At 43.5% G+C, this 26,410-nt stretch overlaps 2 protein-coding genes across 11 annotated transcripts in view; both read right to left on the bottom strand.

The window, feature by feature from the left end:
• fry (FRY microtubule binding protein) overlaps positions 1–26,410 on the bottom strand; it is a 433,098-nt gene that overhangs the window by 58,511 nt on the left and 348,177 nt on the right. The window lies entirely within an intron of this gene.
• Positions 18,239–26,410, bottom strand: part of b3glct (beta 3-glucosyltransferase) — a 90,939-nt gene continuing 82,767 nt past the window's right edge. For both annotated transcript variants that reach the window (XM_033022869.1, XM_033022870.1), the window contains exons 13-15: positions 25,681–25,800; positions 21,510–21,654; positions 18,239–18,652 (exon numbers count right to left, since the gene is read on the bottom strand). In XM_033022869.1, coding sequence (XP_032878760.1) covers positions 18,479–18,652; positions 21,510–21,654; positions 25,681–25,800 — 439 coding nt within the window. In that variant the 3' untranslated portion in view covers positions 18,239–18,478. The remainder of the gene's footprint in view (positions 18,653–21,509; positions 21,655–25,680; positions 25,801–26,410) is intronic.

Genomic DNA, 26,410 nt, shown 5'->3' with positions numbered 1-26,410 from the left:
AGTTCTCCCACAGCCGACCTTGCGGGTGCGGAAGGTAAGACCCTGGTTCAAGTTACCGGCTCTTTGTCCAGCGTCCGCCACTGTCGCCGTCTCCCTCCACCCTCTTCCCCGGTTCTCCAGTACTCGAGGACAAGCAGGGGCCGGGCTCGGCAGCTCTCCTCTCCGGGCGGGTTCCCAGTTCCGTGCGGGCGAGTCAGGCCTGCTGCCAGAGTGTGGCGTTGTCCCGCCCCTAAAGGGCCTGTCCCACGAGCATGCGACTCCATGCGGCAAGCGCGACCTAACGTGGCCGCTTGAGCCGTACGGCCACGCGGGGCCGGTCCCACTTCGATCGCCGGAGTCGTATGGAGTTGTGCGGAGCTGGTCCCTACGTCGCGCGGGGCTCCAAAAAACTGACCGTGTTCAAAAATGCCTGCAGCCGCCTCGACGTCGTACGCACCGCCTCGACGGGCGTGCGCAGCGTCTTGACGCCTTACGTCACGCGCGAACTTCCCACGGACTTCGCTCGAACTTCACGTCACTCACTCTACCTCCGCACGGCCCCTGCTTCCGGATTGGTCGCACTCGCCACATGCAGGTCGCATGCTGGTGGGACTGGCCCTGTACGGGGATCACTCAACCTCCGCGCGACCCCCGCTTCCGGTTTGGTCGCGCTCACCGCATGCAGGTCGCATGCTCGTGGGACTGGCCCTGTACGGGGATCACTCGACCTCCGCGCGACCCCCGCTTCCGGTTTGGTCGCGCTCACCGCACGCAGGTCGCATGCTGGTGGGACTGGCCCTGTACGGGGATCACTCAACCTCCGCGCGACCCCCGCTTCCGGTTTGGTCGTGCTCGCCGCATGCAGGTCGCATGCTCGTGGGACAGGCCCTTTAGCTCGTCGAGTCAAGGTTCAGTCACAAAGCATGAGGAAGAAAAACGGGCCAATTTTGTGGGCTGGGGGAGTCTGTGTTCCACATATATATGGAGTGTGGGAGGTTGCAGCCCCTGTTACAGTATCTAAAGGAGCTGATCCTTGCAACCTGTGAGATTTAAAATTGCAGATTATGTGCAATAATATTTGAACATAGAACAGTACAGAACAGGAACTGGCCCTTTGGCCCACAATGTCTGTGTCAAACATGATGCCAAGATTAACTGCATGTGTCCTTGCATACCCCTGGGACAATCCAAAATCCTCTTCACGCCACTATCGTATCTGCCTCCACCACCACGCGAGGCAGCGTGTTCCAGGAACCCACCACCCTCTGAGTAAAAAATCTTGCCCCACATATCTCCATTATTTGTATATAGAACACAGAACATAGAACAGTATTACACAGGATCCCGCTTTTGGCCCACAATGTCCGTACTGAACATGATGCCAAGTTAAACTAAATATCCTTTATTTGCATGTGGTCCATTCGCTGCGGATCCATGTGCTTGTCTAAAAGCCTCCTAAGTGCCCCTATTGTATGTGCCTCCACCATCACCCCCAGCAGCATGATTCAGCCACCCACCTCTGTGTAAATAAAGTTGCCCCACACATCTCCTTTCAATTTCGCCCCTCTCACCTTTAACCTACTCTAGTCTTTGACTATGATTTGAAAGCACTCAAAGAAGATTCAAAATGCTGATTATGTGCAATAATATTCAAGGAATTAAATTGCACCGTTGAACTCAAAACGGAAATATTAGTGCACAGAGGAATATGCGATACTGTTATGTAATGTCCTATTTTCAGTTATAATGAAAAATCGTAATTAACAAAGTCGATAATCACTTTAATAATGTTGTCTAAGGCTTGCTGTAATCCCTCAACGCTACCTAAAAGATAAAAATTAAATGGAATTATCAAACTTCTCTACATATGATTTCTTAAACAGATTGACTGTAGGATTTTCCTTCCAAGATTTAAATAATTTTTCAATTTGAAAAGGATGAAAATGCCTTATGCTGCATTGAAAGTGTGTTAGCAGTAACTATAACATATTTCTACCGATACGGACAATATACTTTTTATCATTTCCTCCACTTCTCAATGACTACCTGTATATGTATCTCTATTTTTGCCATAAAATACCGGCTCTCTGCAGCCTACTTGAGAGAAACCACCAATATATTTTGCAGTTTACACAATCTGATCTTCGACAACGTGATTTATATGTATCGCAATACCTCACATGGATCACATGTTTTTGTGACACAATCCTGACCTCGGGTGCTGTTTTGTGTGGAGTTTGCACGTTCTCCCAGGAACCTTGTGGGTTTTCTCCGGGTGCTTCAGTTTCCTTCCTAGTGTTTCTCAGGTTATCTTCTCCTTTGCTCTGCTATTGTAGCTTGGATTGTAAGCTACCCAAGCAGAATATGAGGTGCTGTTCCTACAGTTTACACTAGGGCTTTATACATAGAATGTATTCACTTAATTGATTAACTTAATGTATTAACTTAATTTAGGATGGCACGGTAGCGCAGCAGTAGAATTACTGCCTTACAATGCTCGGGTTCGATCCTGACGAGAGGTGCTGTCTGTATGTAGGTATGTTGCAAAGCCTACCTGAAGCGTCTTTGAAAATCTTCCGCTGCGGGTGTGCGCGATTTTGGCGCCGTTTAGAGGGGGCGGGTTTAAAACGCGATTTTCTCTAGGCTGTTCAAATCGAAGATGTTCAGCCTAGTTAATTATTAACGAAAAATCGCTGGAAGACCCCGTCGCAAAGGCTATTATTAGGTTTAAAGGCCTCGTATAATAGTTATAGTAGTTTAAAAATCAATCTCTAAACCCGCGACTGCCGGCAACCGCAGGGTCTCATAAAGCAGATAGCAGAAGTTAGGTTGTATATTTTTACATTAAAAAGGGCTTCTAAAGATCCCGTTATACAAAATTTAATATTGCGAGTAGCTCAATTTGGGCCCATTATATCGCGCAGTATTTTTCTGGGCATTTGAGGGCACAAATCTACCGCAATGTGAACGTTCTAAACCAGCGCGTTCCACAGGGACCCACTGGAAAGCTGATTTAAATGGGCATTTATTTACAGCAATTGAACACTGAATTCCTTCCATTTGGCCTATAAATTAATGTAAATGAGATTTAAAAATCATGTTTTATTGTGAATTATTTGTGAATATTATTTGGACATTTAGGCTATTTTAAAATGTTAATAATTTATTAAGAAATGGATAGATGTTTAGATCTAGTAATTGAAGTCTGAAATTAGCTACAATTAGGTAACTAACTAATTATATGCTTTAATTTCAGGTCATCCAAGTAAGATTATTTTATATTTGTTTCAGAATGCTTCAATCTATGATAACTGAAAATTTCATTCAGTTCTCTTAATTTTTAAGAAAGTTATGGGCTTTTGACTGTTCACGATCACAACTTTTTTGTTATGTCCATAGAAAATCAATAGGGAACAAGATGCTCATTTCCGAGTATGAAAATGGCCATAACTTTTTAAATACTTGAGATATGAAAGTGAATTAGGTGTCAAATTAAACTTATTTTTATGCTTTATCTGATGGGATAAATTACAGACTTGATTTTTAAAATCTCAAAATTTTGTAACATTGCTACTGTATGGAGTTTGTACCTATGACAGCGTGGGTTTTCTTCCGGGTGCTCTGGTTTTCTCCTACAGTCCAAAGACGTACAGGTTGTCCTTATTGTTCTTAATGTGTAGGGCTGTGTTGTTGTACAGGTGATCGCAGGTCAGTGCGGATTCAGTGGGCTGAATGGCCTGATTCTGCGCTGTATCTCTAAAGCAGGGGTCGGCAACCTTGTTCTACATAGGAGCCAGGACGCATGTCTATGAGCAGTTGGCGGGCCACATCTATCATGTATACACAGGGACCGCTGGGCTCCGCAGGGTGTTGAATGTATCCTCAATAAGGATTGTATCATAGTTGTATAGTAGTTTATTATGGATACATGTTTGTATTGTATTATGGTGGTGGGTTCTGGCTTGTTTTATTGTAGTGTAATATTATTTTTAATAATTGAATAAGTTAAAAAATAAAAATAAAAATAAATAAATAAATAAAAATCATGTATACACATGGATCCTGCCCCCATCCCACCCCGGATGGCAGGCATCAAATCACGTGTTTACATTGATCCCACCTCTTTGAGGATGCCACCTGGAGCACTGGCGCTCGTTGGCGCTTGGCGCCTCCGCCATTGCGGCCTCCAGCGCAGGCCTCCTTGCGTCCTTGCGTCCCAGCGCCTGGGCGCCGTGGCCCTGGGCCTGGGTGGTACCGGAGATGATGGAAGTTTGCCGGCCGGATGATTATGGGGAAAAAAAATACGCCTGCGGGCCGGATAAATTCGGGTTAAGGGCCACATGGGTCGTAGATTGCCGACCCCTCCTGTAAAGACTAAAATCTAATCAAACTTTCAAAGTATTTATTTAATTACCCTATGAATGTATAGACATGTTGACTCTATGAATGTAAATAAAGCAATGTACTGTTTTCATGTCGTATGTATTTTTATGAACAAATATTATTTCCAGAATACTAAGAATGTCATAACCTTTACAAATGTTAAAAAAAATTTACAGAAATAATTTTTACATAAAAATACATACAAGGAATGACTAACAATGCATTACTTTCTTTGCATTCATAGTGTCAACATAGACAGGAAAAGTTGAGGGATATAGGCTAATCGCAGGCAAATGGGACCAGCTTAGATGGTGCATCTTGGTCGGCATGGATGGGTTTGTTTCCTTGCTGTTTGACTCTATCATCAAATACATGCTTCATTCCGTTTTTAACACTTTCCCCAAATGGAAACGTGATCGTGAAATTATTTGTGCAGGACCTCTCTGGAATTTTCATTACACTCGTAGATTATACCAGGAACAACATGTTCCAAATCTTAGATATTACACATGGAACATAATGTTCTCTTTAAAAGATTAATTTATTGTTGTGCATAAGAAATAAATTGAAACTTGGTTCTTTCAAGTGAATTCATTCAGACATGCCAAAAATAGTTAGGAAATACCAGTGATTTACTTTAACAGATGAAATTAGTTTAATTTAACAGATCTTTTTATGTATTTAAGGATACAAAGTGAAGATTTCCAACTAATTATGTTTTTTTTTAATTAAGAAATTGGATCTTCTGATCCAAGAATGTTAAATGGGCCCAATTCACAATGGTAATAGTTCAATATTGAATTGAATTGAATTGAATACATTTTATTGGCCAAGTATGTATACATACAAAGAATTTGCCATGGTGCTTTGCTCGCAAGTAACAACACGATATACAGTAGACAATTAAAAATGAAACATTATAATTTAAACAGGTGAAGAATTAAATAAAATACCAGAACAATAGTTTTTATTATCACAAGGGCGGCACAGTGTGCAACGGTAGAGTCGCTGCCTTACAGCACCAGAGACTCAACTTCAATCCTCGCCCTGGGTGCTGTCTGTATGGAGTTTGTACATTCTCTGCGTGAGTTTTTGCAAGGTGCTCCTGTTTCCTCCCACTTTAAAAAGATGTACAGGTGTGTCGGCTAATTGGCTTCTGTAAATAGTCCCTAGTGTGTGGGAGAGTACTAGTGTATGGTTCAGCACAGATTTGGTAGGCCAAAGAGCCTGTTTCCACGGTGCATCTCTAATCTAGACTAAATTGTTAACGTTATGATGCGGCATAAAGTATCCCATACATTGCTTCTTAGTTTAATATGCGGAATATGACAATTACCATTAAATTTAACTAAATCTCGCTTGAGTGCAACTTCCCCCGATTCATGGCCATGATCTTGCTGTAAGTCCACGGCTGGTAACAGCTCCCAAAATCCTCCTTAGAACATTGAACATAGAACTGTACAGCACTGGAACAGGCCCTTTTGGCCCACAATGTCTGTGCTGAACCAGATGCCAAGACCAACTCTTATTTGCCTGCACGTAATCCATATTCCTCCATTCCCTGCATTTCCATGTGCCTATCCAAAAGTCTCTTAAACGCCATTATCGTATCTGTCTCCACTACCACACCTCGCACCCACCACTCTGTGTAAAAAAACATCTCCGCCCATTTTCTTTAGCTTTGCTCCTCTCATCTTAAAGTTATGCTCTCTGATATTTGATATTTCCATCTTATGTTAAAAGGTATTGTCTACCCTATCTATAAATCTCATAATTTTATAAACCTCTATCAGGTTTCCCTCCTCAACTTCCAACGTTCTGGAGAAAGCAATCCAAGTTGGGTTTGGCCATGTATTCATTAGCTATGTTTTTATTTCTATACACATACAACATTTTAACTTACCACAAAGCTGTTTCTTAAATTATTCTTTCCTTCCTCCTTGATTGCAATGGTTCAGTGATTTACAAAGGTCCTTTTATAAACATATTAATCCCCGCTGCCTCATCCCCATTGGTCTCTATGTGAGTGGCAGATACTTCCTCCTATCATTTGTAAGGTTAATTAAATATTCAGACATCCTGGTGGGAATCACTTACAATGTGTGCAAACTGTTCCACTCTTTGATTGATAAGAACTTCTAAATGGGTGTTATCAGCCTGAGCAATTCTTCTTTCTAGTCATACTTGAGATGAGAATGTACTTTATTAATCATTTCGAAAACTGGAAGTAGAGTTTGAGTTTTCTGAACAAGTGTGACCTGAAATCCTACAAAATCGCTATCAAAGTTAAATAATTAGGGTCTGCACCACAGGAATGAGCATTATTGGGGACATTGGTAGCTCTGATACAGATTAGCTGCCTTTAATTAATATCTCAGTTTAGTTTAGTTTAGAGATACAACGTGGAAACAGGCCGTTGGCCTAACGCCCATGCTGACCAAGATGCCCCATTTCAGCGTAACCCACCTGCTTGCGTTTAGTCCATATCCTTAAACCTTTCTTATCCGTGTACCCATCTAAATTTCTTTTAAATGTTGTTTTAGTACCTGCTTCAATGATCTCCTCTGGCAACTTGTTCCTTGTATCCACCCTTTGGTTCAGTTTAGAAATACAGCGTGGAAACAGGCCCTTCGGCCCACCGAGTCCGCGCTGAGCAGCGATCACCACGTACATTAGTTATATCTTATCCATGAGGGACAAGTTGAGGTTTACGAGAAAGATCCCAGCAATCATTGGTTTAACATATGATGTTACTCCGAGCGGACAGGACATCAGACTCCGGTAAGACCAGAGGTGGGGGTCTGTGCATTTATGTAAATAAAGCATGGTGCACGGACTCCACCATCATCGAGAGTCACTGCTCAGCTAACCTAGAGTTCCTCTTGGTTAGATGCAGACCGTTCTATCTGCCCAGAGAGTTCACCTCCACAGTTGTGACTGCAGCCTATATCCCTCCTGATGCTAATGCCAAGCTTGCAATGAAAGAGCTGCATACTTCCATTAGCAATCAACAGACGCACAACCCCGAGGCAGCCTTCATTGTTGCGGGTGACTTCAATCACTCTAACCTGAAGACTGTACTCCCCAAATTCCACCAACATGCCTCCTTCCCCACTAGAGTAGACAAGACACTGGACAAAGTCTACACCAACATGGCTGAAGCTTACAAAGCCATCCCCCTCCCCCACCTTGGTCAGTCTGATCACGTCTCATTGTTCCTGCTCCCTAAGTACTCCCCACTCATCAGACGGGTTAAACCAACTGTGAGGACAGTTAAAGTCTGGTCAGAGGAAGCGGACTTCACACTTCAGCAGTGTTTTGGAAACACTGACTGGAAGGCGTTTGCAGCCCAGGCCACCCTTGACTCCCACACGGACATTGATTCCTACACATCCTCTATTCTGGACTTTATAAACTCCACCATCAATAGTGTCACCTCCCTCAAACAGGTGACCATATTCCCGAATCAGAAGCCATGGATGAACAGCGAGGTCAGGCTGCTGCTGAAAGCACGGGACACCGCTTTCAGGTCAGGCGATGCTCGAGCCTACAGCTCATCCAGGGCTAACCTGAAGAGGGGCATCAAGAAGGCCAAGCACTGCCATAAGCTCAGGATTGAGGAGCACTTCAACAACAACTCCGACCCCCAACGCATGTGGCAAGGCATCCAGGCCATCACGGACTATAGACCCTCCAACACCACCCCCACATCCAGCGACGCCTCCTTCCTTGAGGAGCTTAATCACTTCTATGGCCGCTTCGACAGGGACAATCTAGAGACAGCCATCAAGGCTGTGCTCCCTGCCGATCACCAACCCCTCACACTCACCCCCTACGACGTGGCACTGAGTAGGACTAATGCACGTAAGGCTGCTGGCCCTGCCGGCATCCCCGGGCGCGTGCTCAGGGCCTGTGCTGCGCAGCTGACAGACGTCTGGACTGACATCTTCAACCTGTCACTTGCCCAAGCAGTTGTCCCCACGTGCCTTAAAACAACCTCCATCATGCCAGTGCCAAAACACTCCACTGCGGCAAGCCTCAACGACTTCCGCCCAGTTGCACTTACCCCCATCATCACCAAGTGCTTCGAGAGGCTGGTCCTGGCACACCTCAAAAGCTGCCTACACCCACACTGGATCCCTATCAGTTTGCCTACCGCAAGAACAGGAGTACGGAGGATGCCATCTCAACGGCACTTCACTCCGCCCTCTCCCACCTCGACAACAGAGACACTTACGTAAGAATGCTGTTCATCGATTACAGCTCAGCATTCAACACCATTATACCATCTAAACTGATCACCAAACTCGGTAACCTGGGCATCGACCCCTCCCTCTGCAACTGGATACTGGACTTTCTAACCAACAGACCCCAGTCTGTTAGGTTAGACAAGCACACCTCTTCAACCCTCACCCTGAACACCGGCGTCCACAGGGCTGTGTGCTGAGCCCCCTCCTCTACTCCCTCTTCACCTATGACTGCACACCTGTACATGGTACTAACACCATCATCAAGTATGCAGATGATACAACGGTGATTGGCCTCATCAGCAACAACGATGAGTCAGCCTACAGGGAGGAGGTCCAGCACTTAGCAGCATGGTGCGCTGACAACAACCTGGCCCTTAAATCCAAGAAGACCAAAGAGCTCATTGTAGACTTCAGGAAGTCCAGGGGCGGCACGCACACCCCCATCCACATTAACGGGACGGAGGTGGAACGTGTTTCTAGCTTCAGGTTCCTGGGTGTTAACATCTCCGATGACCTCTCTTGGACCCACAATACCTCAACTCTGATCAAGAAGGCTCACCAGCGTCTCTTCTTCCTGAGGAGACTGAAGATGGTCCATCTGTCTCCTCAGATCCTGGTGAACTTCACCACTGCACCACTGTACCTTCCCTTATCAATTCCATTCATGACCTTATAGTACTCTATAAGATCATCCCTCAGCCTCCTGCACTTAAAGCCAATTCAAACTTCATATGTTTTAGTTTAGTTTAGATTATAATTATCCCGTGTAGTGAGGTACAGTGAAAGGCTTTTGTTTGCGCACTATCCAGTAGGAGAAAAGACTATACATGATTCCAATCAAGCTGTCCACAGTGTACTTATATAAGATAAAGGACACTACATTCAGTGAAAGATATAATATTGATGTCTGATAAAGTCAGATTAAAGATAGTCTCCAATAAGGGAGACGGTAGCTCAGGGCTGCTCTCTAATTGGTGATAGGATGGTTCAGTTGCCTAAATATGACTGGGAAGAAACTATCTCTGAATCTGGAGGTGTGTGTTTTCACACTTCTGTACTTCTTGACTGATGGGAGAGGAGAGACGAGGGAGTGACTCATCCTGGATTATGCTGGTGGCCTCTATGCATTTAACCTATCTCTTCCCGTCATGATTTTATGAGATGAAGAAGAAACAATTATTTTACTCAGCCACACTGAAATCTACTTACGTTTTGGAATGACTTCCACTAGCTAAGTCCAAATATTGTCATTTCAACTTTGAACTTTTTTGAGGGAACAAGGCTTCAGGGTTCTTTGTGTTAATTTATTTTAGATTTATAAAAACAATGATGCAAAGATCAGACAGAGATCTTCTATGACATCAAATAAAATATGCAGATTACATCGTCATTACATAACTGCAGGAACTTCTGCAGTTTAATGCAGTGTGCATCTTTTGTCCAAAACCCACCACACACTATTAACCTAAAACGTGCTTTGACAATAGGCAATAGCAGGAGTGGGCCATTCGGCACTTCGAGCCAGCGCCGCCATTCAATATGATTATGGCTGATCATCCCCAATCAGTACCCCGTTCCTGCCTTCTCCCCATATCCCCTGACTCCGCTATCTTTAAGAGCCCTATCTAGCTTTCTCTTGAAATAAAGTGGATAAATAATTATCTTGTACCAGTTACTTTAAAACCGGGAAAGGAAAGACATTAAGGAACTGCAGATGCTGGTTTAAATGAAGATAGAGACAAAATGCTGGAGTAACTCAGCAGGTCAGGCAGTGTCTCTGGAGCAAAGGAATAGGTGACATTTCGGATTGGATCCATTCTTCAGACTCCAGACTCCTTTTCTCCAAAGATGCTGCCTGACCCACTGAGTTACTCCAGAAATTCGTGTCTATCTACATTATTTTGCTATCTGATTTGACCTATAACGATTTTTGGAAATTTTGGAAATCCTGATTCTCAATTTTTTCATTTTCAACAGTCATTTAAGAAGAAAAGTCTAGTTTGATGAATAGACTTCAAAATTAAGTGAATATATTTGCATTGAACGTTAATATTGTTAAAGAGGAAGAGTGCATTAAAAAGGGCAGCACAGTGGCGCAGCGGGTAGTGTTGCTGCCTTACAACGCCAGAGAACTGGGTTCGATGCTGACTATGGGTGCTGTCCGTGTGGAGTTGGCATATTCTCCCTGTGACCACGTGTGCTTCTACCGGGTGCTCTGGTTTCCTCCCACATTCCGAACACGTGCAGGTTTGTAGATTAATTGGTTCCAGTAAATTATCCCTAGTGTGTAGGATGGAACTAGTGTACATGTGATCGCTGTTCGGCGCAGACTCGGTGGGCCAAAGGGCTTGCTTCTGTGCTGTATCTCTGAACTAAACTAAACTCTAAAAGGTCATAGCTTTAAGGTAAGGGGGCAAAGTTTAAAGTAGATGGGCAGAGCAAGTTTTTTTACACAGAGGGTGGGGACCAGGAATGCGCTGCCGGAGGTGGTGGTGGAGCAAATACAATAGTGGCATTTAATAGGCACATGGAGGGATATGGATCATGTGTAGGCAGAGGAGATTAGTTTATCTTGGCATCATGTTCCACATGAGCAATATGGGCCAAAAGGTCTGTTCCTGTGCTGCACTGTTCTATATTCTAAAGAGGAACATTCACCAATGTAATTGCAATATGATAAATATATCAGAATGGCAAAAATAAACATGTTCAGTATATTCCTACGCACCAGTCTAACAAATAACTCGGCTGAATACAAGGTTTTAATGAATCATCTGGCAACATGACTGAGTAGCTATTAAAATCACTTCATGTTGATGTGATTCATTGTGGCTGATTTCACTACATTTGCAATGAATACGAATCAATTGCCACCAATATCTTTGCATTCAATCTAAAAGCAAATTAGGAAGATGCTGGCAATTGAAATAAAATTGAGAAAAGTGCACAATATGTTTACTTTAATTTTGTTCAGTGAACAGCATGGAAACAGGCCCTTCTCCCACTGAGTCCACGCTGACCATTGATCACCTGTTCACATTAGTTCATGTCACCCTACTTTCTGAATCCGTTTATAGGTTAATTGGCCTCTGTAAATTGCCCCTAGTGTGTTGGGAGTGGATGAGAAAGCCGGATAACATAGAACTAGTGTGAGCAGGTGGCGACGTGCTCGGTGTGCTGAAGGGCCTGTTTCTATGCTGTATCTCTAAACTAAACTAAATTACGGAATAAATATTATTTGTTACTCCCATGCAATCCAATCAATCAAAGAAATGTATACTTCATACAAAACTTTGGAAATTGCTCACAAAAAGCTGGAGTAACTCAACGGGCCAGGTGACATTTTGGACCGAGACCCTTCTTCAGACTGAGTGCAAAGGGGATAGGGAAACAAAATATATAGACAGTGATATAGAGAGATATAGAACAAAATGAATGAAACATATGAAAAAAGTAACAATGATCACGGAAAGGTGGAGCCCACAACGGTCCATTGTTGGCTTGGGCTGTTCTATATCTCTTTATATCACCATTTACATCTCTCGTTTCCCTTTCCTCTTACTCTCAGTTTGAAGAAAGCTCAACCCAAAACTTCACCTATTCCTTTTCTCCAGAGATGCTGCCTGTACCCGCAGAGTTACTCCAGCTTTTTGTGTCTATTTTCGGTTTAAACCAGCATCTGCAATTCCTTCCTACACATTGGAAATTGCTCCTTTTTGTCAGAACGGTATCAGATCAACGAAAGTTCTGGTTACGCCAATTACACCAAGGATGGGGAGGGTGCAGAGGAGGTTCACCAGAATGCTGACTGGATTAGAGGGTATTAGCTACAGAGAGAGGCTGGACAGACATTGATTGTTTTCTCTGGAGAGCCAGAGGTTGTGGGGAGAATTAATAGAAGAATATAAAAGTATGAGAAGCATAGATAGGGTAGACAGTCAGAACCCTTTACTACCCAGGGTGGAAATGTCAAAGACTAGTGGGGATAGCTTTAAGGTGAGAGGGGTAAAGTTTAAAAGAGATGTGCGGGGCAATTTTGTTTACACAGGTGATTGTGGAGGCAGATATCATGGTAGCATTTAAAGTTTTTTAGACAGAAACAATAGAGATTGGAAGGAACACAAAATTGCTGGAGGAACTCAGCGGGTGCAGCAGCATCTATGGAGCGAAGGAAATAGGCGACGTTTCGGGCCGAAACCCTTCTTCAGATTGGAAGGATATGCATCACGTACAAACATATCTTGGTTGGTCTTGGCATCATGTTCAGCACAGACCTTATGGGCCGAAAGGTCTGATTCTGGGCTGTACTGTTTTATATTCTATACTCCAAGAGATTCTATTGCATACATTTATATCCAATGTTCACGTATAATCATTAGAAAACATTATAGTCATGTAGCTTTTCAAGGAAATCAAAAGTGCAAACTGGCCAGTAACTGATAGCAAGAAAGGAATGGTCTGTATATTGTGAATCATTATAAAGTTCAGGCCTATTTATGCTGTACTATCATTAGCTTCATAATAGTGGCACCTTTTGGCATAACTGTCCATCATATCTTTCCACATTCATTGCTCATTAAAGGAACTTGGTAATAAGTAACAATTTTCACAGCATAATAATTGTTAATGGTTTCCAATGAGCGGCACGGTGGCGCAGTGGTAGAGTTGATGCCTTACAGCGCTTGCAGCAGTGGAGACCTGTGTTTGATCCCGACTACGGATGCTGTCTGTAAGGAGTTTGTACATTCTCCCCGTGACCGCATGGGATTTCTCCATCTCACATTTCTCTATATTAAATTCCATCAACCATTACTCAGCCCATCTGCCCAAAATGATCAAGATCCTGCTGTATCCAAATTACATAGGTTGGGGAGCTTCAGATCTTCAAGTTGCGAATAACTAACAGATTTTAAAATGTCTGCTTTAGAATTGGTTATTTATTTTCCAGCAATTTCTATTGATTCTCCAATTTTTCTTTCCCTTGCCCTCAGTACAGGAAATGGCACTGATTTCACTTACTGTGATTCACTCTCCTCCACCTTTCCTCCGTTCAATTCTCCATCTTTAAACCTCATTGGTTGCACAAGTTACACAGATTGTCCTATTGTTCACCAAGATCGGAGGTTTGCAAGGAGTATATTAAATATCGTACACTGTAGAAGTATATCAAATTATGAGGGGCATTGGCAGGGTACACAGTCAGAACCTTTTTCCGAGGATGGAAATATCAAAGACTAGAGGACATAGCTTTACAACGAGAAGGATAACGTTTAAAGGAGATGTGCGGGGCACGTTTTTTTAAACAGAATGCCATGAGTGTCTGGAAAGCGTTGCCAAGGGTGGTGGTGGAGGCAGATACGATAGTGGCGTTTAAGAGACTGTTGGATAGACACATGGATATGGAGGGTTATGTGCAAGTAGATAAGAGTTGGTCTTGGCATCATGGACGTCACAGACATTATAGCCCAAAGGGCCTGCTCTTGTTCTGTACTGTTCTATGTTGTATGTTTATGTAACTTATCTGCCTGCATATAACCCATATCCATCCATTCCCTGAATATCCACGCCTCAAATGCCACTATTGTATCTGCCTCCACCACCTCCCCTGGCAGCGTGATCCACCACCCTCTGTGTAAAAATCTACTCCGCACGCCTTTGCCCCTCTCACCTTAAAGCTGCGCCCTCTAGTCTTTGTTGACCTGCCTTGAGTTTGGGCTTGCTCCAAAATCTTGTCTTTGAATTGTTGAATGCTGCACGCAAGTGCGATTTATGCCAATTGTCATATTCCACATATGAGACTAAGAAGCAATGTCTGAGGAATATTGAATGCTGCACCATAGCACCTTAATAATTTCTATCTACTCATACACAGGCAATTGGATTTGGAATGCTAATATATTATTGCAAGTCAAGTGTTAAACCACTTTATTTTTGACATTACTCCTGCATTATGCTCATTGACCTGCCCCAACAATGAGCTTCATTGTGTCAGTTCATTACTTTTACTGCTATGTTTAAATGTAAAATTAAGAATTGCTAGTTAACTTTATCCTTCCTCATGTAAAGTACCGCGACCTGCTGAATCTCTTCTAAAATGGTTGATTCCCCACATAATGAACCTAGTAATTAGCACGGAACAGTGCAGCACAATGTCCGTGCCGAACATGAGGTCAGGACCTGTTCTTATCTGTCTGCACATAATCCATAAACTTCAAATCCCTGCATATCCATTTCAATTCTCCTTCCCATTCCCACTGACCTTTCTGTCCTGGGTTCCTCCATTGCCAGAGTGAAGCCACATGCAAACTGGAGGAACAGCACCTCATTTTCCGCTTGGATAGTGGAATATGGTATGGTAACGCAATGGTATGAACATTGAATTCTCCAATTTTAGGTAACGCCAACCCCGACCCTTCTTCCCATCTACTTACAGTAACTTTCTTCCCCTCCACACATACCTTTCTTTGCGCAGTCCCTTCCCCCATCACCCAGTTCCTATCCCCTCATCCATCTTATCATCATCCACCCTCTCATCTCGGGGTTTCCCACTTTCCAACCGGCCATACCCTCTGTTTCCTTCTCCCTACGAACCTTCCCTCTAGCTCTACATTTCGCTCCTTACCTTAACACGTGTGCTCTTTTACATAGATACATAGAAAATAGGTGCAGGAGTAGGCCATTCGGCCCTTCGAGCCTGCACCGCCAGTCAATATGATCATGGCTGATCATCCAACTCAGTATCCCGTACCTGCCTTCTCTCCATACCCCCTGATCCCTTTAGCCACAAGGGCCACATCTAACTCCCTCTTAAATATAGCCAATGAACTGGCCTCAACTACCCTCTGTGGCAGAGAGTTCCAGAGATTCACCAGTGTCTTCTCCAGTGATCACCTCCAGCCTTGTTCACCATCATTCTACTCCCCCTCCCCCTCAAATACATGTCAATCAACCCCTCTTTATCTGGATTGACCTATCACCTGCTATTTGCACCTGCCCCTCCCCTTTCTACCAGCCATCGTACCTCTACTCCACTGAAGAAGGGTCCCAATCTGAGATGTCGTCTGTCCATTCCCTCCACAGATGCTGCCTGACCCGCTGAGTTTCTCCAGCACTTTGTAATTTGTTAAAAAATCAAACATTTGCAGTCTGTTATAACACAGGGTTTAGTTTAGTTTGAGATACAGCATGGAAACAGGCCCTTCGACTCACTGAGTTCATACTGACCATCCACTAGTTCTACGTTATTCCACTATATCATCCACTCCCTACACACTAGGGGCAATTTACAGAGGCTAATTAGCCTACAAACCCGTATGTCTTTGGGACGTGTGAGGAGACCGGAGCACCCAGTGGAAACCCACACGGTCACAGGGAGAATGTACAAACTCCACATAGACAGCACACGAGGTCAGGATCGAACCCGGATCTCTGGTGCTGCAAGGCAGTGGCTCTACCAGCTGTGTCACCGTGCTACCCATATCAAAATTTAAGAATTTGCTTTTTAATACAGGTATCACTTATACCAAATATATTGTTGCAAATGCAATGTGCCTGGTTTACTCGGAGATTGTTGAAATTGTCAAAGATTGCAACATGAAATTCAATTACTATGGAAATTGCTTTCATTGGGATGCTGACTTAGCCGTCGACAGCTTATTTGTTCTGGGAGTCGATTAACAGACACAAATTTAAGTAATCCAAATATTAATCACACCTTAGCAAAGCAACAAGACTGACTAGACATTTGTTTGAGGAATGAGCTTGTCCAAAATAATCAGATATACCTTTGGGCTTGACCAGATATATAGGAGGATGCTGTGGGAAGCCGAGGCGTGTAGGGAGAAACTGCAGATGCTAATTTACACGGAAGATAGACGCAAAAGTCTGGAGGAACTCAGCGGGCCAGGCAACATCTCTGGAGAAAACAGGTAACGTTTCATGTTCGGACCCTTCTTCAGGAATTGCAGGAGACCTGGCTGAGATATATATGAATGATCATTAGGCACAGGTGAGGCGCTGGAAGACTGGAGAGTGGCCAATATTGTTTAAGAAGGGCTGCAAGGAAAAGCCTTGGGACTATCGACCAGTGAGCCCAATATCTGTTGTAGGTACATTAGTGGAGAGGAATATGAGGGATGAGATAAATGCATTTGGATAGAAAGAGGGTGATTATGAATAGTCAGCATGTTTTGTACGTGGAGAATTGCGTGTTACACATTTGAACGAGTTTTTTGAGAACTAACCAAGATGGTTGATGAGGACAAGGCCGTAGACACCGTCTATATGGAGTCAGCAATGCCTTTGACAAGGTTCCGTATGGTATGCTGCTCTGGAAGGTTAAATCGCATGGGATCCAGGGAGAGCTAGTCGACTGAATTGGCTTCATGGAAGAAAGCAGAGGGTGATGGTGGAAGGTTGTTTCTCAGACTGGAGGCCTGTGACTAGTGGTGTGTCTCAGGGACACCTTTTCCGGTTCTTTGCATTATTGATTATGGTATAGTTATTTGTACATCATTGTGTTAATGAGCCCGTAGAGTAAGAATTTCATTGTTCCATTGCTGATCCTTAAGACAATTAAACACGCTTGAACTCTCTTCAGTCTGAAGAAGGGTCTCGACCTGAAACGTCACCCATTCTTTCTCTCCGGAGATGCTGCTTGTCCCACTGAAGTTACTCCAGCATTTTGTGTCTACCTTCGATTTAAACCAGCATCTGCAGTTCCTTCCTAAACACTCTTGAATCTTGATATATGGAATTCCCTGTCACTGGAGGTGGTGGAATCAGATATAATCAGGTGGCATTTAAGAGACTTTAAGAGACATTTAGACTGGCACTTAGACACCTATCCATGTTCTGCAGAGATGCTGTCTGACCTGCTGAGTTACTCCAGCACTTTCTGCACTTCTATGTGCGATTCAAACTCTCCCAATCGTCTTTTGTTCTTTCCATCCCACTCTCTTCCCCCCACTTTTCTGTTCTTTGTAAACTTGTGAGTCCTAAATATATGACGTGCTTACAATCCGTGCAGCATCCGTCCACTGTGATGACAGCAAGAACAGGCATTACAGGTCCACCACCGATTTTCCGGCACCCTTGGTTCCAGAGCCTTTCTGGATTATCCGTTTTGCCAGACCATCAGGGGTTTCGGCCTCCGAGAGGAGTCCATCGATAACGGAACAGTGCGCCTAGGCCGTCGGGAGGCCGATGCTGGCCCGCACAGTCAGCCTCGGAGGTCGGCTATGGGAACGGATTTGCTAGCTCCAGCCGGGCCACTGTTCCAGAGCCCCATCCATAGGTGGCAAATGGAACCCGCCGATCAGCCGCAGAACTTCCAATAAGGTAGAGATCAGCCGCCTCACCCAGGCTACGCACCACTATTTCAGGGTGATTTCAAGCACGCTCTCTTAATTTTGTCTGGATTAAAGGAGGTGCCGGACCATCAGTTGCTGGAAAATCAGGATGGGACCTGTACTACCAATTCTAATGTCCATTGTTCTTGAAGAAATAGAATCATGCAGAGTATAATAGACTGGCAACTAATCTCGCCAAAGGGAATGGAGTAAAATTTAGCCCCAATATAACTCCATTCAGAGCAAGGATTTGAATTCTGCATTACAAAATGTTAATTATATATAGACTGGATTTTATTTTTACAAAATTAGACAAACTTTTTCAACATTTTTAGAAAAGCATAGATTGCACAAAACTTTTCAGAAATTTAAAGAGTGACCAAGGAAATAACAAATATATTTAACTTTGCAATATAAAAGAATAACGAAAAACTAATAAAGTATGCCTTTTGAGGCTGTCTTCATAATCAGAATGCATCTTGCATTCAAAGACTTAGTGAAGATTAAGGGAACTATTTATAAATCTTCCCTTTCCTTCTTAGTTCTCTGTGTTTTTTGGTGTAATTTGAAGCCATCTTCATTTGCCAACCAAGTGGAATAGATTTCAACTGGATCAATATTCCAGTGTTTATGGAATGAAATTGGAACTTGATGTTTAAGGTAGTCTTTCGAATAGTCCATTGGTCGTGCCTGGAAAGCAATAGAAAAGATTAGTGGCATTTAAGAGACTTTTGGATGGGTACATGGATATGCAGGGAATGGAGAGATATGGATTATGTCCAGGTAGATTAGGGATGGCCTTGGCATTATGTACAACACAGTCATTGTGGGCTGGAGGGCCTGTTCTTGTGCTGTACTGTTCTATGTTAGAAGTTACACCCTGAGCGTGATGCTATGTATTATTCTATTTCTTTCTGTCATGAGAATTTTGCCAGATATCCCAATTTGCAGCATTTGAAGCTACAGGTTTAAGATTTTCCAATGGACACTAACCTTAAAGAAACATTTTTTATTTTAAGAGATAGTGCATGGAAACAGTGCCGGAAACCAAAGCAAATCCATGCAGTCACGGGGAGAACCTGCAAACTCCACATACAAACAACACCCAAGGTCAGGATCAAACACGGGTCTCCGGAGCTCTGAAGCAGCAGCCGTGCCACCCTATGGATCCTTCAACATATTCGATTCATATTGTATTTCCTGCATAAACATTCCTTAATTTGACATCGCAGTAGCAATTCACAACTACATTGAAATTGGTTCTAATTATCATACTTTTGAAATGTTTTATATGGTCAATATACCACAGAAAAAAATACACTGTCTACATTGATGACTTCAAATATATTAAATTGTACAGATCTTAGACTTTGAGTTCCATCAACTATAACCATATAACCATGTTATATGGTTATATGGTTATAGTTGATGGAACTCAAAGTCTAATATCTGTACAGATTTTTAAGCGTTTCAAATCCAGATTATTTTTTAATGTCGAGTATTACAAGTATAAATTTGCGGAAAAAATGTAGGTGACCTTTTCCGATAAATGAGTGGTAAAATTGTGGAACAAGTATAACAGTGTGTCGTGCATGCAGTATTATTTAAACAATCAAATGATTTCCTCTTGAAAAGGGCAACCATAGAAATTTTATTTCTAAACCCACAGCAAATTTTCAGGTAAACCATTAACATTGTATGACACTTGAAAGTTCTTTGATTGAATTAACTAAAAGATAGAGCATCGAAATTGCATTGAAAAAACAAAACAAGATTTGTTTGATTGATTGAAAGATCTTTGGAAACAGATCTTTCAGCGAACCGAGTCCATACTGACCATGGATCACCTGTTCACATTAGTTCTATGTTATCCCACTTTAGCATCTGCTCCCTACACACTAGGGGCAATTTGCAGAGGCCAATTAAGCTACAGACCCGCATGTCTTTGGGATATAGGAGGAAACTGGAGCACCCGGAGGAAACCCACGCGATCACAGGGAGAACGTGCAAACTCCACCCACAGACTGCACCCGAGGTCAGGATCGAACCCAGGCCTATGCCACTGTGAAGCAGTAGCTCTACCCGCTGCCCTACTGTGCCACCTAAAAGGATTGTTTTTATGAGAAAAAATGTCTGGTATAAACTAAAGCTAACAGGCTCTTTGGTTAATTATTTGCAAATAAGATGGCGGCGTATTTTGTGTAAATGAAAGGTTTATGGCCGGGGATTTGGGAGAATATAAATAGTAGAAGCTTGTTTGTAACCAAGATGAGAAAAATCACTTTAACATTTCAAGGACAGAATGGATGGGAAAGCAGGCTGTGCAAGCTCATTTTGATTTTGATTTCAAGTGACAAATGATCTTAATTCAAGATAGTGACAACCTATTTTTACATCCAAATTGACCTTGTACAACTTAGGTGGTTCGGTTTTGTTTCTTTTTTAATCTGTTTTCAGTTGTGTTCTTACCGTTAAAAATACTATTATAGCACTGTCTAATGAATGAGTTATTTTGAAACGTTGAAGGCAGTACGGTGGCACAGCGGGTAGAACTACTGCCTCTCACGGGTTTGATCCGGACCTCGTGTGCTGTCCGTGTGGAGTTTGCAGATTTTCCCTGTGACAGTGTGGGTTTCCACCGGGTGCTCCAGTTTCCGCCCACATTCCAAAGATGTGCTGCTTTGTTGGTTAATTGGCCTCTGTAAATTGCTCTCACTGTGTAGGGAGTGAGAAAGTGGGATAACATAGAACCAAAGTGAATGGGTGATCGTGGTTTAATGCCAAGAACCCAACTGAAAACATAGAACAGGTGATCGATGGTCAGCATGGACTCGGTGGGCTGAAGGGTCTGTTGCCATGCTATATCTTTCAATCGAATAAAAATCAAGGAATGTTTTGTTCTTGGGTTTCTGGTCACCTTTTTGCCAAATAAACTTGCAGAAATCTGTCATTCCTCACACCGAGTCTCTGTAAATTGCTCCTAGTGTGTACGGAGTGGATAATAGGATAACATCGAACTAGTGTGAATGGGTGGTAAATCACTAGCACGAATTCTGTGGGCTGAAGGGCCTTTTATCTAATGCTGTGTCTCTAAAACTAAAAACATGAGCTATGAACTTGGGGTAGCATGGTGCCAATATGCCGCAAGGTATCTCTAAAGTCTATAGTTCTATGGATTGTCAATGGTTTTCGTGCTAGTTTAGGTACCTTGATTTTTATCAAGGTAGAAAAGGGCCCTTCGGCCAGCTATCACTCCTTTCACTATCCTACACACTGTGGATAATTTACAATTTTACCGAAGCCAATTAACCTACAAACCTGCACATCTTTGGAGTGTGGGAGGAAACCGGAGAACCCAGAGAAAATCCATGCGGTCTACGGGGTGAATGTCCAAACTCCTTACGGACAGCACCCACAATCAGGATTGAACCCGGGTCTCTGACATTGTAAGGCAGCAACTCTACCTCTGTGTCATTGTGCCGCTAGTTGTACAGTTATTAATCTATCTTTCAATCAATCAGAAACGAGGACCTCAAGAAATAATTACCTGATGGAAAAGCGGGCTGTGGGTGACGGGGATTCCAAGGCCACTGAAGCACATTCCCAGAACCATGTCATCGGGAGCATCGTTACTGTAGCAGCTGCACCCACTGTGTAGTAATCGCTTTACTGCTTCTCTGCTGAAGACAATTCTATACAAGAAGAAAAGGAAATCAAGGTGGAACTGAGAACAGCAAAATGATATGTTAGTGCAAACAAAATGCTTCTGGATCCTACTGAATGCACATGGGGCCTTGTGAGTGATTCAGAATGATAGCAGGTTCCCAAAAAGATGAATGCAAGGTTGTTTCCACTGGTGGGAGAGTCGAGGACCAGAGGGCACTACCTCAGAACAAAAGGCCATACCTTTAGACAGGAGATGAGGAGGAATTTCTCTAGTCAGAATGTGGTGAATCTGTGGAATTCATTGCCACAGACGGCAGTGGGGGACATGTCTTTAGGTATTTTAAGGTGGAAATTGACAGATACCTGATTAATAAGGGTGTCAGTGGTTATGGGGGTAGGCAGGAGAATGGGTATGAAAGGGGAAGTGAGAACAGCCATGATTGAATGGTGGAGTAGACACGATGGGCCGAATGGCCTAGTTCTGCTCCTATAACTTATGAACTTAGGAGAACTTTATATTCGCTAAATGTAGGTTAGTTTGTGATTTAATTGAAGCTTCCAGGGGGTGAATAGAAATAAATGACTTTTGTGGAGTGCAGGGACTGAGTACTAAAGTCTGAAAATTAGTGCCAGATCTTTTGAGTTGAGTCATAGTCATACAGCGTGGAAACCGGCCCTTCGGCCCATCTTGCTCATGCCGACCAACATGCCCCATCTACACCTGTCCCACCTACCCATGTTTGGCCCATATCCATCTAAACCTTTCTTATTCATGTACCTATCCAAATGCCTTTTAAATACTGTTATTGTACCTGCCGCAACTACCTCCTCTGACAGCTTGTCCAAATATACTCACCTCGCTCCGAGTAAAAAAGTGGCCCCTCGGGTTGCTGTTAAATCTCACCTTCCCCCTCTCGCCCAACCCTACCGTTATGGAGAGGGACGATGGATCGCGGGCTGCAGCAGCCTGGGGCTTACCTGGATCGGGGGCGCTCCAGTATTTCCACCTGCAGAAGTCTTCAGACGACTGCAATTGTGGGCTGCATCAGTGAGGGGAGGGAAGCTGAATGCAGAGGTGTATTGACGACTTTGTTGAGTGGTGTGGGTTGAATCACCTGCTGCTCAACACCGACAAGACTAAGGAGTTAGTGGTGGACTTTAAGAGGAGAGGAACACCCCTGTCTCCATCAATGGTGTGGATGTGCAGTTTACTAGGGAGTACAAATACCTTGTCGTGCACCTGGACAGTAAACTGGACTGGTCCAGGAATGGTGAGGCCCTGTACAAGAAGGAACAGAGCCAGCTCTCCTCTTTGAGAAGGCTCCGCACCTTCAACGTCTGCAGTGAGATGCTGCAGATGTTCTACAAATGGGTGGTAGCCAGTTCCATCTTCTTCGCTGGTGGTCGCCAGTAGGATCAACAAACATATCTGGAAGGCTGGCTCCGTCCTGGGGGCAGAGTTGGATTCATGGGAGGTGGTCTTGGAGGGGAAGATACTCCTCAAACTGCAAAGCATCCTGGACAATACAGCTCACCCCCTCCATGACACACTGGTCAATCTGAGGAGTACATTCAGCAACAGACTGGTTCCACCAAGATGCAGGACAGAACGCCGCAGTAGATCCTTCTTCCCTGTGGCTATCAAACTGTACAACTCCTCCCCCTTCTGTCGTGGGGTAGACTAAAGCTGACTCCCTTCCCTTCACCCCTCCCCAATCTTTGCATATCCCCAATCCTTTCCACTCCTCACTTTAATTTCATGTTTCATATATTTTGTTATTTTTTACTGTTGGCAGATCAATTTCCCTCCTGGGAAAAATAGAGTTCTATCGTATCGTATGTGGACCGGACCTTGGACTTTTTCTTCGTAAACGGCGGCAAAATATGGCAACTGTGCATTTGTGGGTTGTGCAACAGAATTTTTCAGTGCTCTCTGTATCATAGAGTGACAATAAAGAACCATTGACGCATTGAACTGCATATCATTTTTGTTATTAATTGCATTTTATTTTATCGTTAATTAAATCTCAAATTGACCAAATTTATCAATGTTTAAGGATGACTAAATAATTGAGTATTTAGCTTTTGATCATCAGTTAATTTATTTTGCACGCTATTTCATCTCTGCACCCAATTTCCAACGTTAAATGTCCTCACATTATTTTTAGTTCACTCTGTGATCAGATTACCCTGATTGTGTCTATTTGGAGTAATTGGAATATGAATCCTATTATGGTGGTTACGCGTACAACCTTATTTTCTGCAGTGATGTGTTTACATCCCTATCCTTGGTGCCTTAAGCTCCCTGACCATTGATTATGTTGAAATAAAACTGCTCTGGATCTTTGTCATACAGCACGGAAATAGGCTCCTCCGGCCCAGCTCGTCCACGCCAACCAAGATGCCACTAGTCCCATCTGCCTGCATTTGGCCCATATCCCTCCAAAACTTTCTTATCCATATACCTGCCCAAATGGCTTTTAAATGTAGTTATTGTACCTGCCTCAACTACCTCCTCTGGCAGCTTGTTCCATACACCCACCATTCTTGTTCCATACACCCACCCACTGAACGAAAAAGTGTATTAATGTTTTAATCCTGTCTACATATAGAAAAATAAATGCTGCCAAGGTCACATACAGCTCGATGGACAAGGGTCAGTCATGTTTGCTTTACTTCAGGGTTGAGGATGGCTTGCATCCAATTCTGGAGAGATCTGTAGGATTGTTGCCATTTTATGGAATTACTGATAGAAGTACTCTCGTAGCATCTAAAAGATATTTGGACAGGCACATGGACAGGAAAGGTTTACATAAATATGGGCCAAACGTGGGCAGATGGGACTGGCTTAGATGGGACAACACAAAGTGCTGGAGTAACTCAGCGGGTCGGGCTGCATCTCTGGAGAACATGGATAGGTGACTTTTCAGGTCCAGAGCCTTCTTCAGATTGATAGGTGACGCTTCGGATCAAAACTCTTCTTCAGTAGTTGAGGCAGGTAATATCACAACATTTAAAAGACATTTGGACAGGTACATGGATAGCAAAGGTTTAGAGGGATATGGGCCAAATGCAGGCAGGTGGGACTAACGTAGATGGGGTATCTTGGTCAGCTGTAGGACTCTATGATGCTAAGTGGTGCATGAGGCATATTTGGGACGTGCAAAATCTGCCACAGAGCTGGAAGGGAGTTCTTGATAGGGCTGGTGGTAAGAAACAGTAAGAATCAGAGGGGATGCTGAGGGAGGCACTGTAAAAGAGGGGAATAGTGAAAGGCCTGGATAGAGTGAATGTGGAGAGGATGATTCCACTAGTGGGAGAGTCTCGGACCAGCGGGCACAGTCTCAGAATAAAAGGACGTACCTTTAAAATGGAGTTGAGGAGGAATTTCTTCCGCCAGAGGGTGGTTTCGAGTTTAGAGATACAACCCGAAAACAAGCCCTTCGATCTACCAAGTACGCACCAGCCAGCGATCCCCGCATACTTACACTATCCTACACACACTAAGGACAATTTACAATTATACCAAGCCAATTAGCTTACAAACCTGTCGGTGTTTGGAGTGTGGGAGGAAACCGGAGATCCTGGAGAAAACCCATGTGGTCACAGGAAGAATGTACAAATTCCTTACAGGCAAGCACCCATAGTCAGGATTGAATCCAGGTCTCTGGCGCTGTAAGGCAGCAACTTTACCGCTGATCCACTCTACTGCCCTTGGCCAATCTGTGGAATTCATTGCCACAGACTGCTTTGGACCAATTAATATTTTTAAAGTGGAGATTGACAGATTCTTGATTAGTACGGTTATGAGGAGAAGGCAGGAGAATGGGCTTGAGAGGGAGAGACAGATCAGCCATGATTGAATCACAGAGTAGACTTGATGGGCCGAATGGCCTAATTCTGCTCCTAGAACTTATGGAATTGGTGATGGGGAGAGGTCGGGGGGGGAGAGAGCGAGTGAGAAGGGTGGCGGGGGAGTTGTCATTGTTTTTTGTGCGGGAGCCCTGCTGTAGATCCATGTGAATGGGTGCACACAGACCTTGCCTACTCACCCTCCACCTCCTGTGATATAGCTGTATCCACCAGTGCTCAGTCCATATCCATAGCGCTCTCCGAGGAAGATGGCCTCACTTGGGTCGTAGCAGCTGAGTAATCTTTGGAGCCTTGGAATGCTGCATTAAATAATCACTCATTAGTACATGTCTAATGTACCATTATAACAAAATAAAACTAATGTCTTTCTATGTTTTAATCCACGTTCCCCCTGTGACCCCGTGGGAAGTAGTGGAATATTACGTAGGCAGTCACTTGGCAATTTCCATCATAGTCACAACGTCATACAGCACGGAAACAGGCCCTTCGGCACAACCCGTCCATGCCATTAGGGTGCCCCATCCAAGTTAGTCCCATTTGCTCCACCAAGCATAAATCCTTTGTTTTGTTCTGGAGATTTGTCATCAAAAACAAAATGTTCTACTTCAGTATTTTCTTTATAAATCTGTGAAGTTATTACGCTTAATAGGAACTCATAATGGAATAAATGTAAAACAGGAGACATCAGGTCTTTGTAGACTGGAAGTGTATGCGGACATTACACATTTAGTTCAATATACCTTAGAACCACAACCTGCACGAAACAATGAACAGCAGAGTTTTGCAGTCGGTGGTGCTGTTAAATTCCAAATGTTGTCAAACAATGAGGATTAAAAGGGTAAACAGTCAGAACCTTTTTCCCCCCAGGGGGCACAGCATTAAGGTGATAAGGGGAAAGTTTAATGGAGA

Source organism: Amblyraja radiata, chromosome 6 (assembly GCF_010909765.2).
Source record: "Amblyraja radiata isolate CabotCenter1 chromosome 6, sAmbRad1.1.pri, whole genome shotgun sequence".
Classification (NCBI taxonomy): domain Eukaryota; kingdom Metazoa; phylum Chordata; class Chondrichthyes; order Rajiformes; family Rajidae; genus Amblyraja; species Amblyraja radiata.
This window is presented reverse-complemented; position numbering and strand designations above follow the sequence as displayed.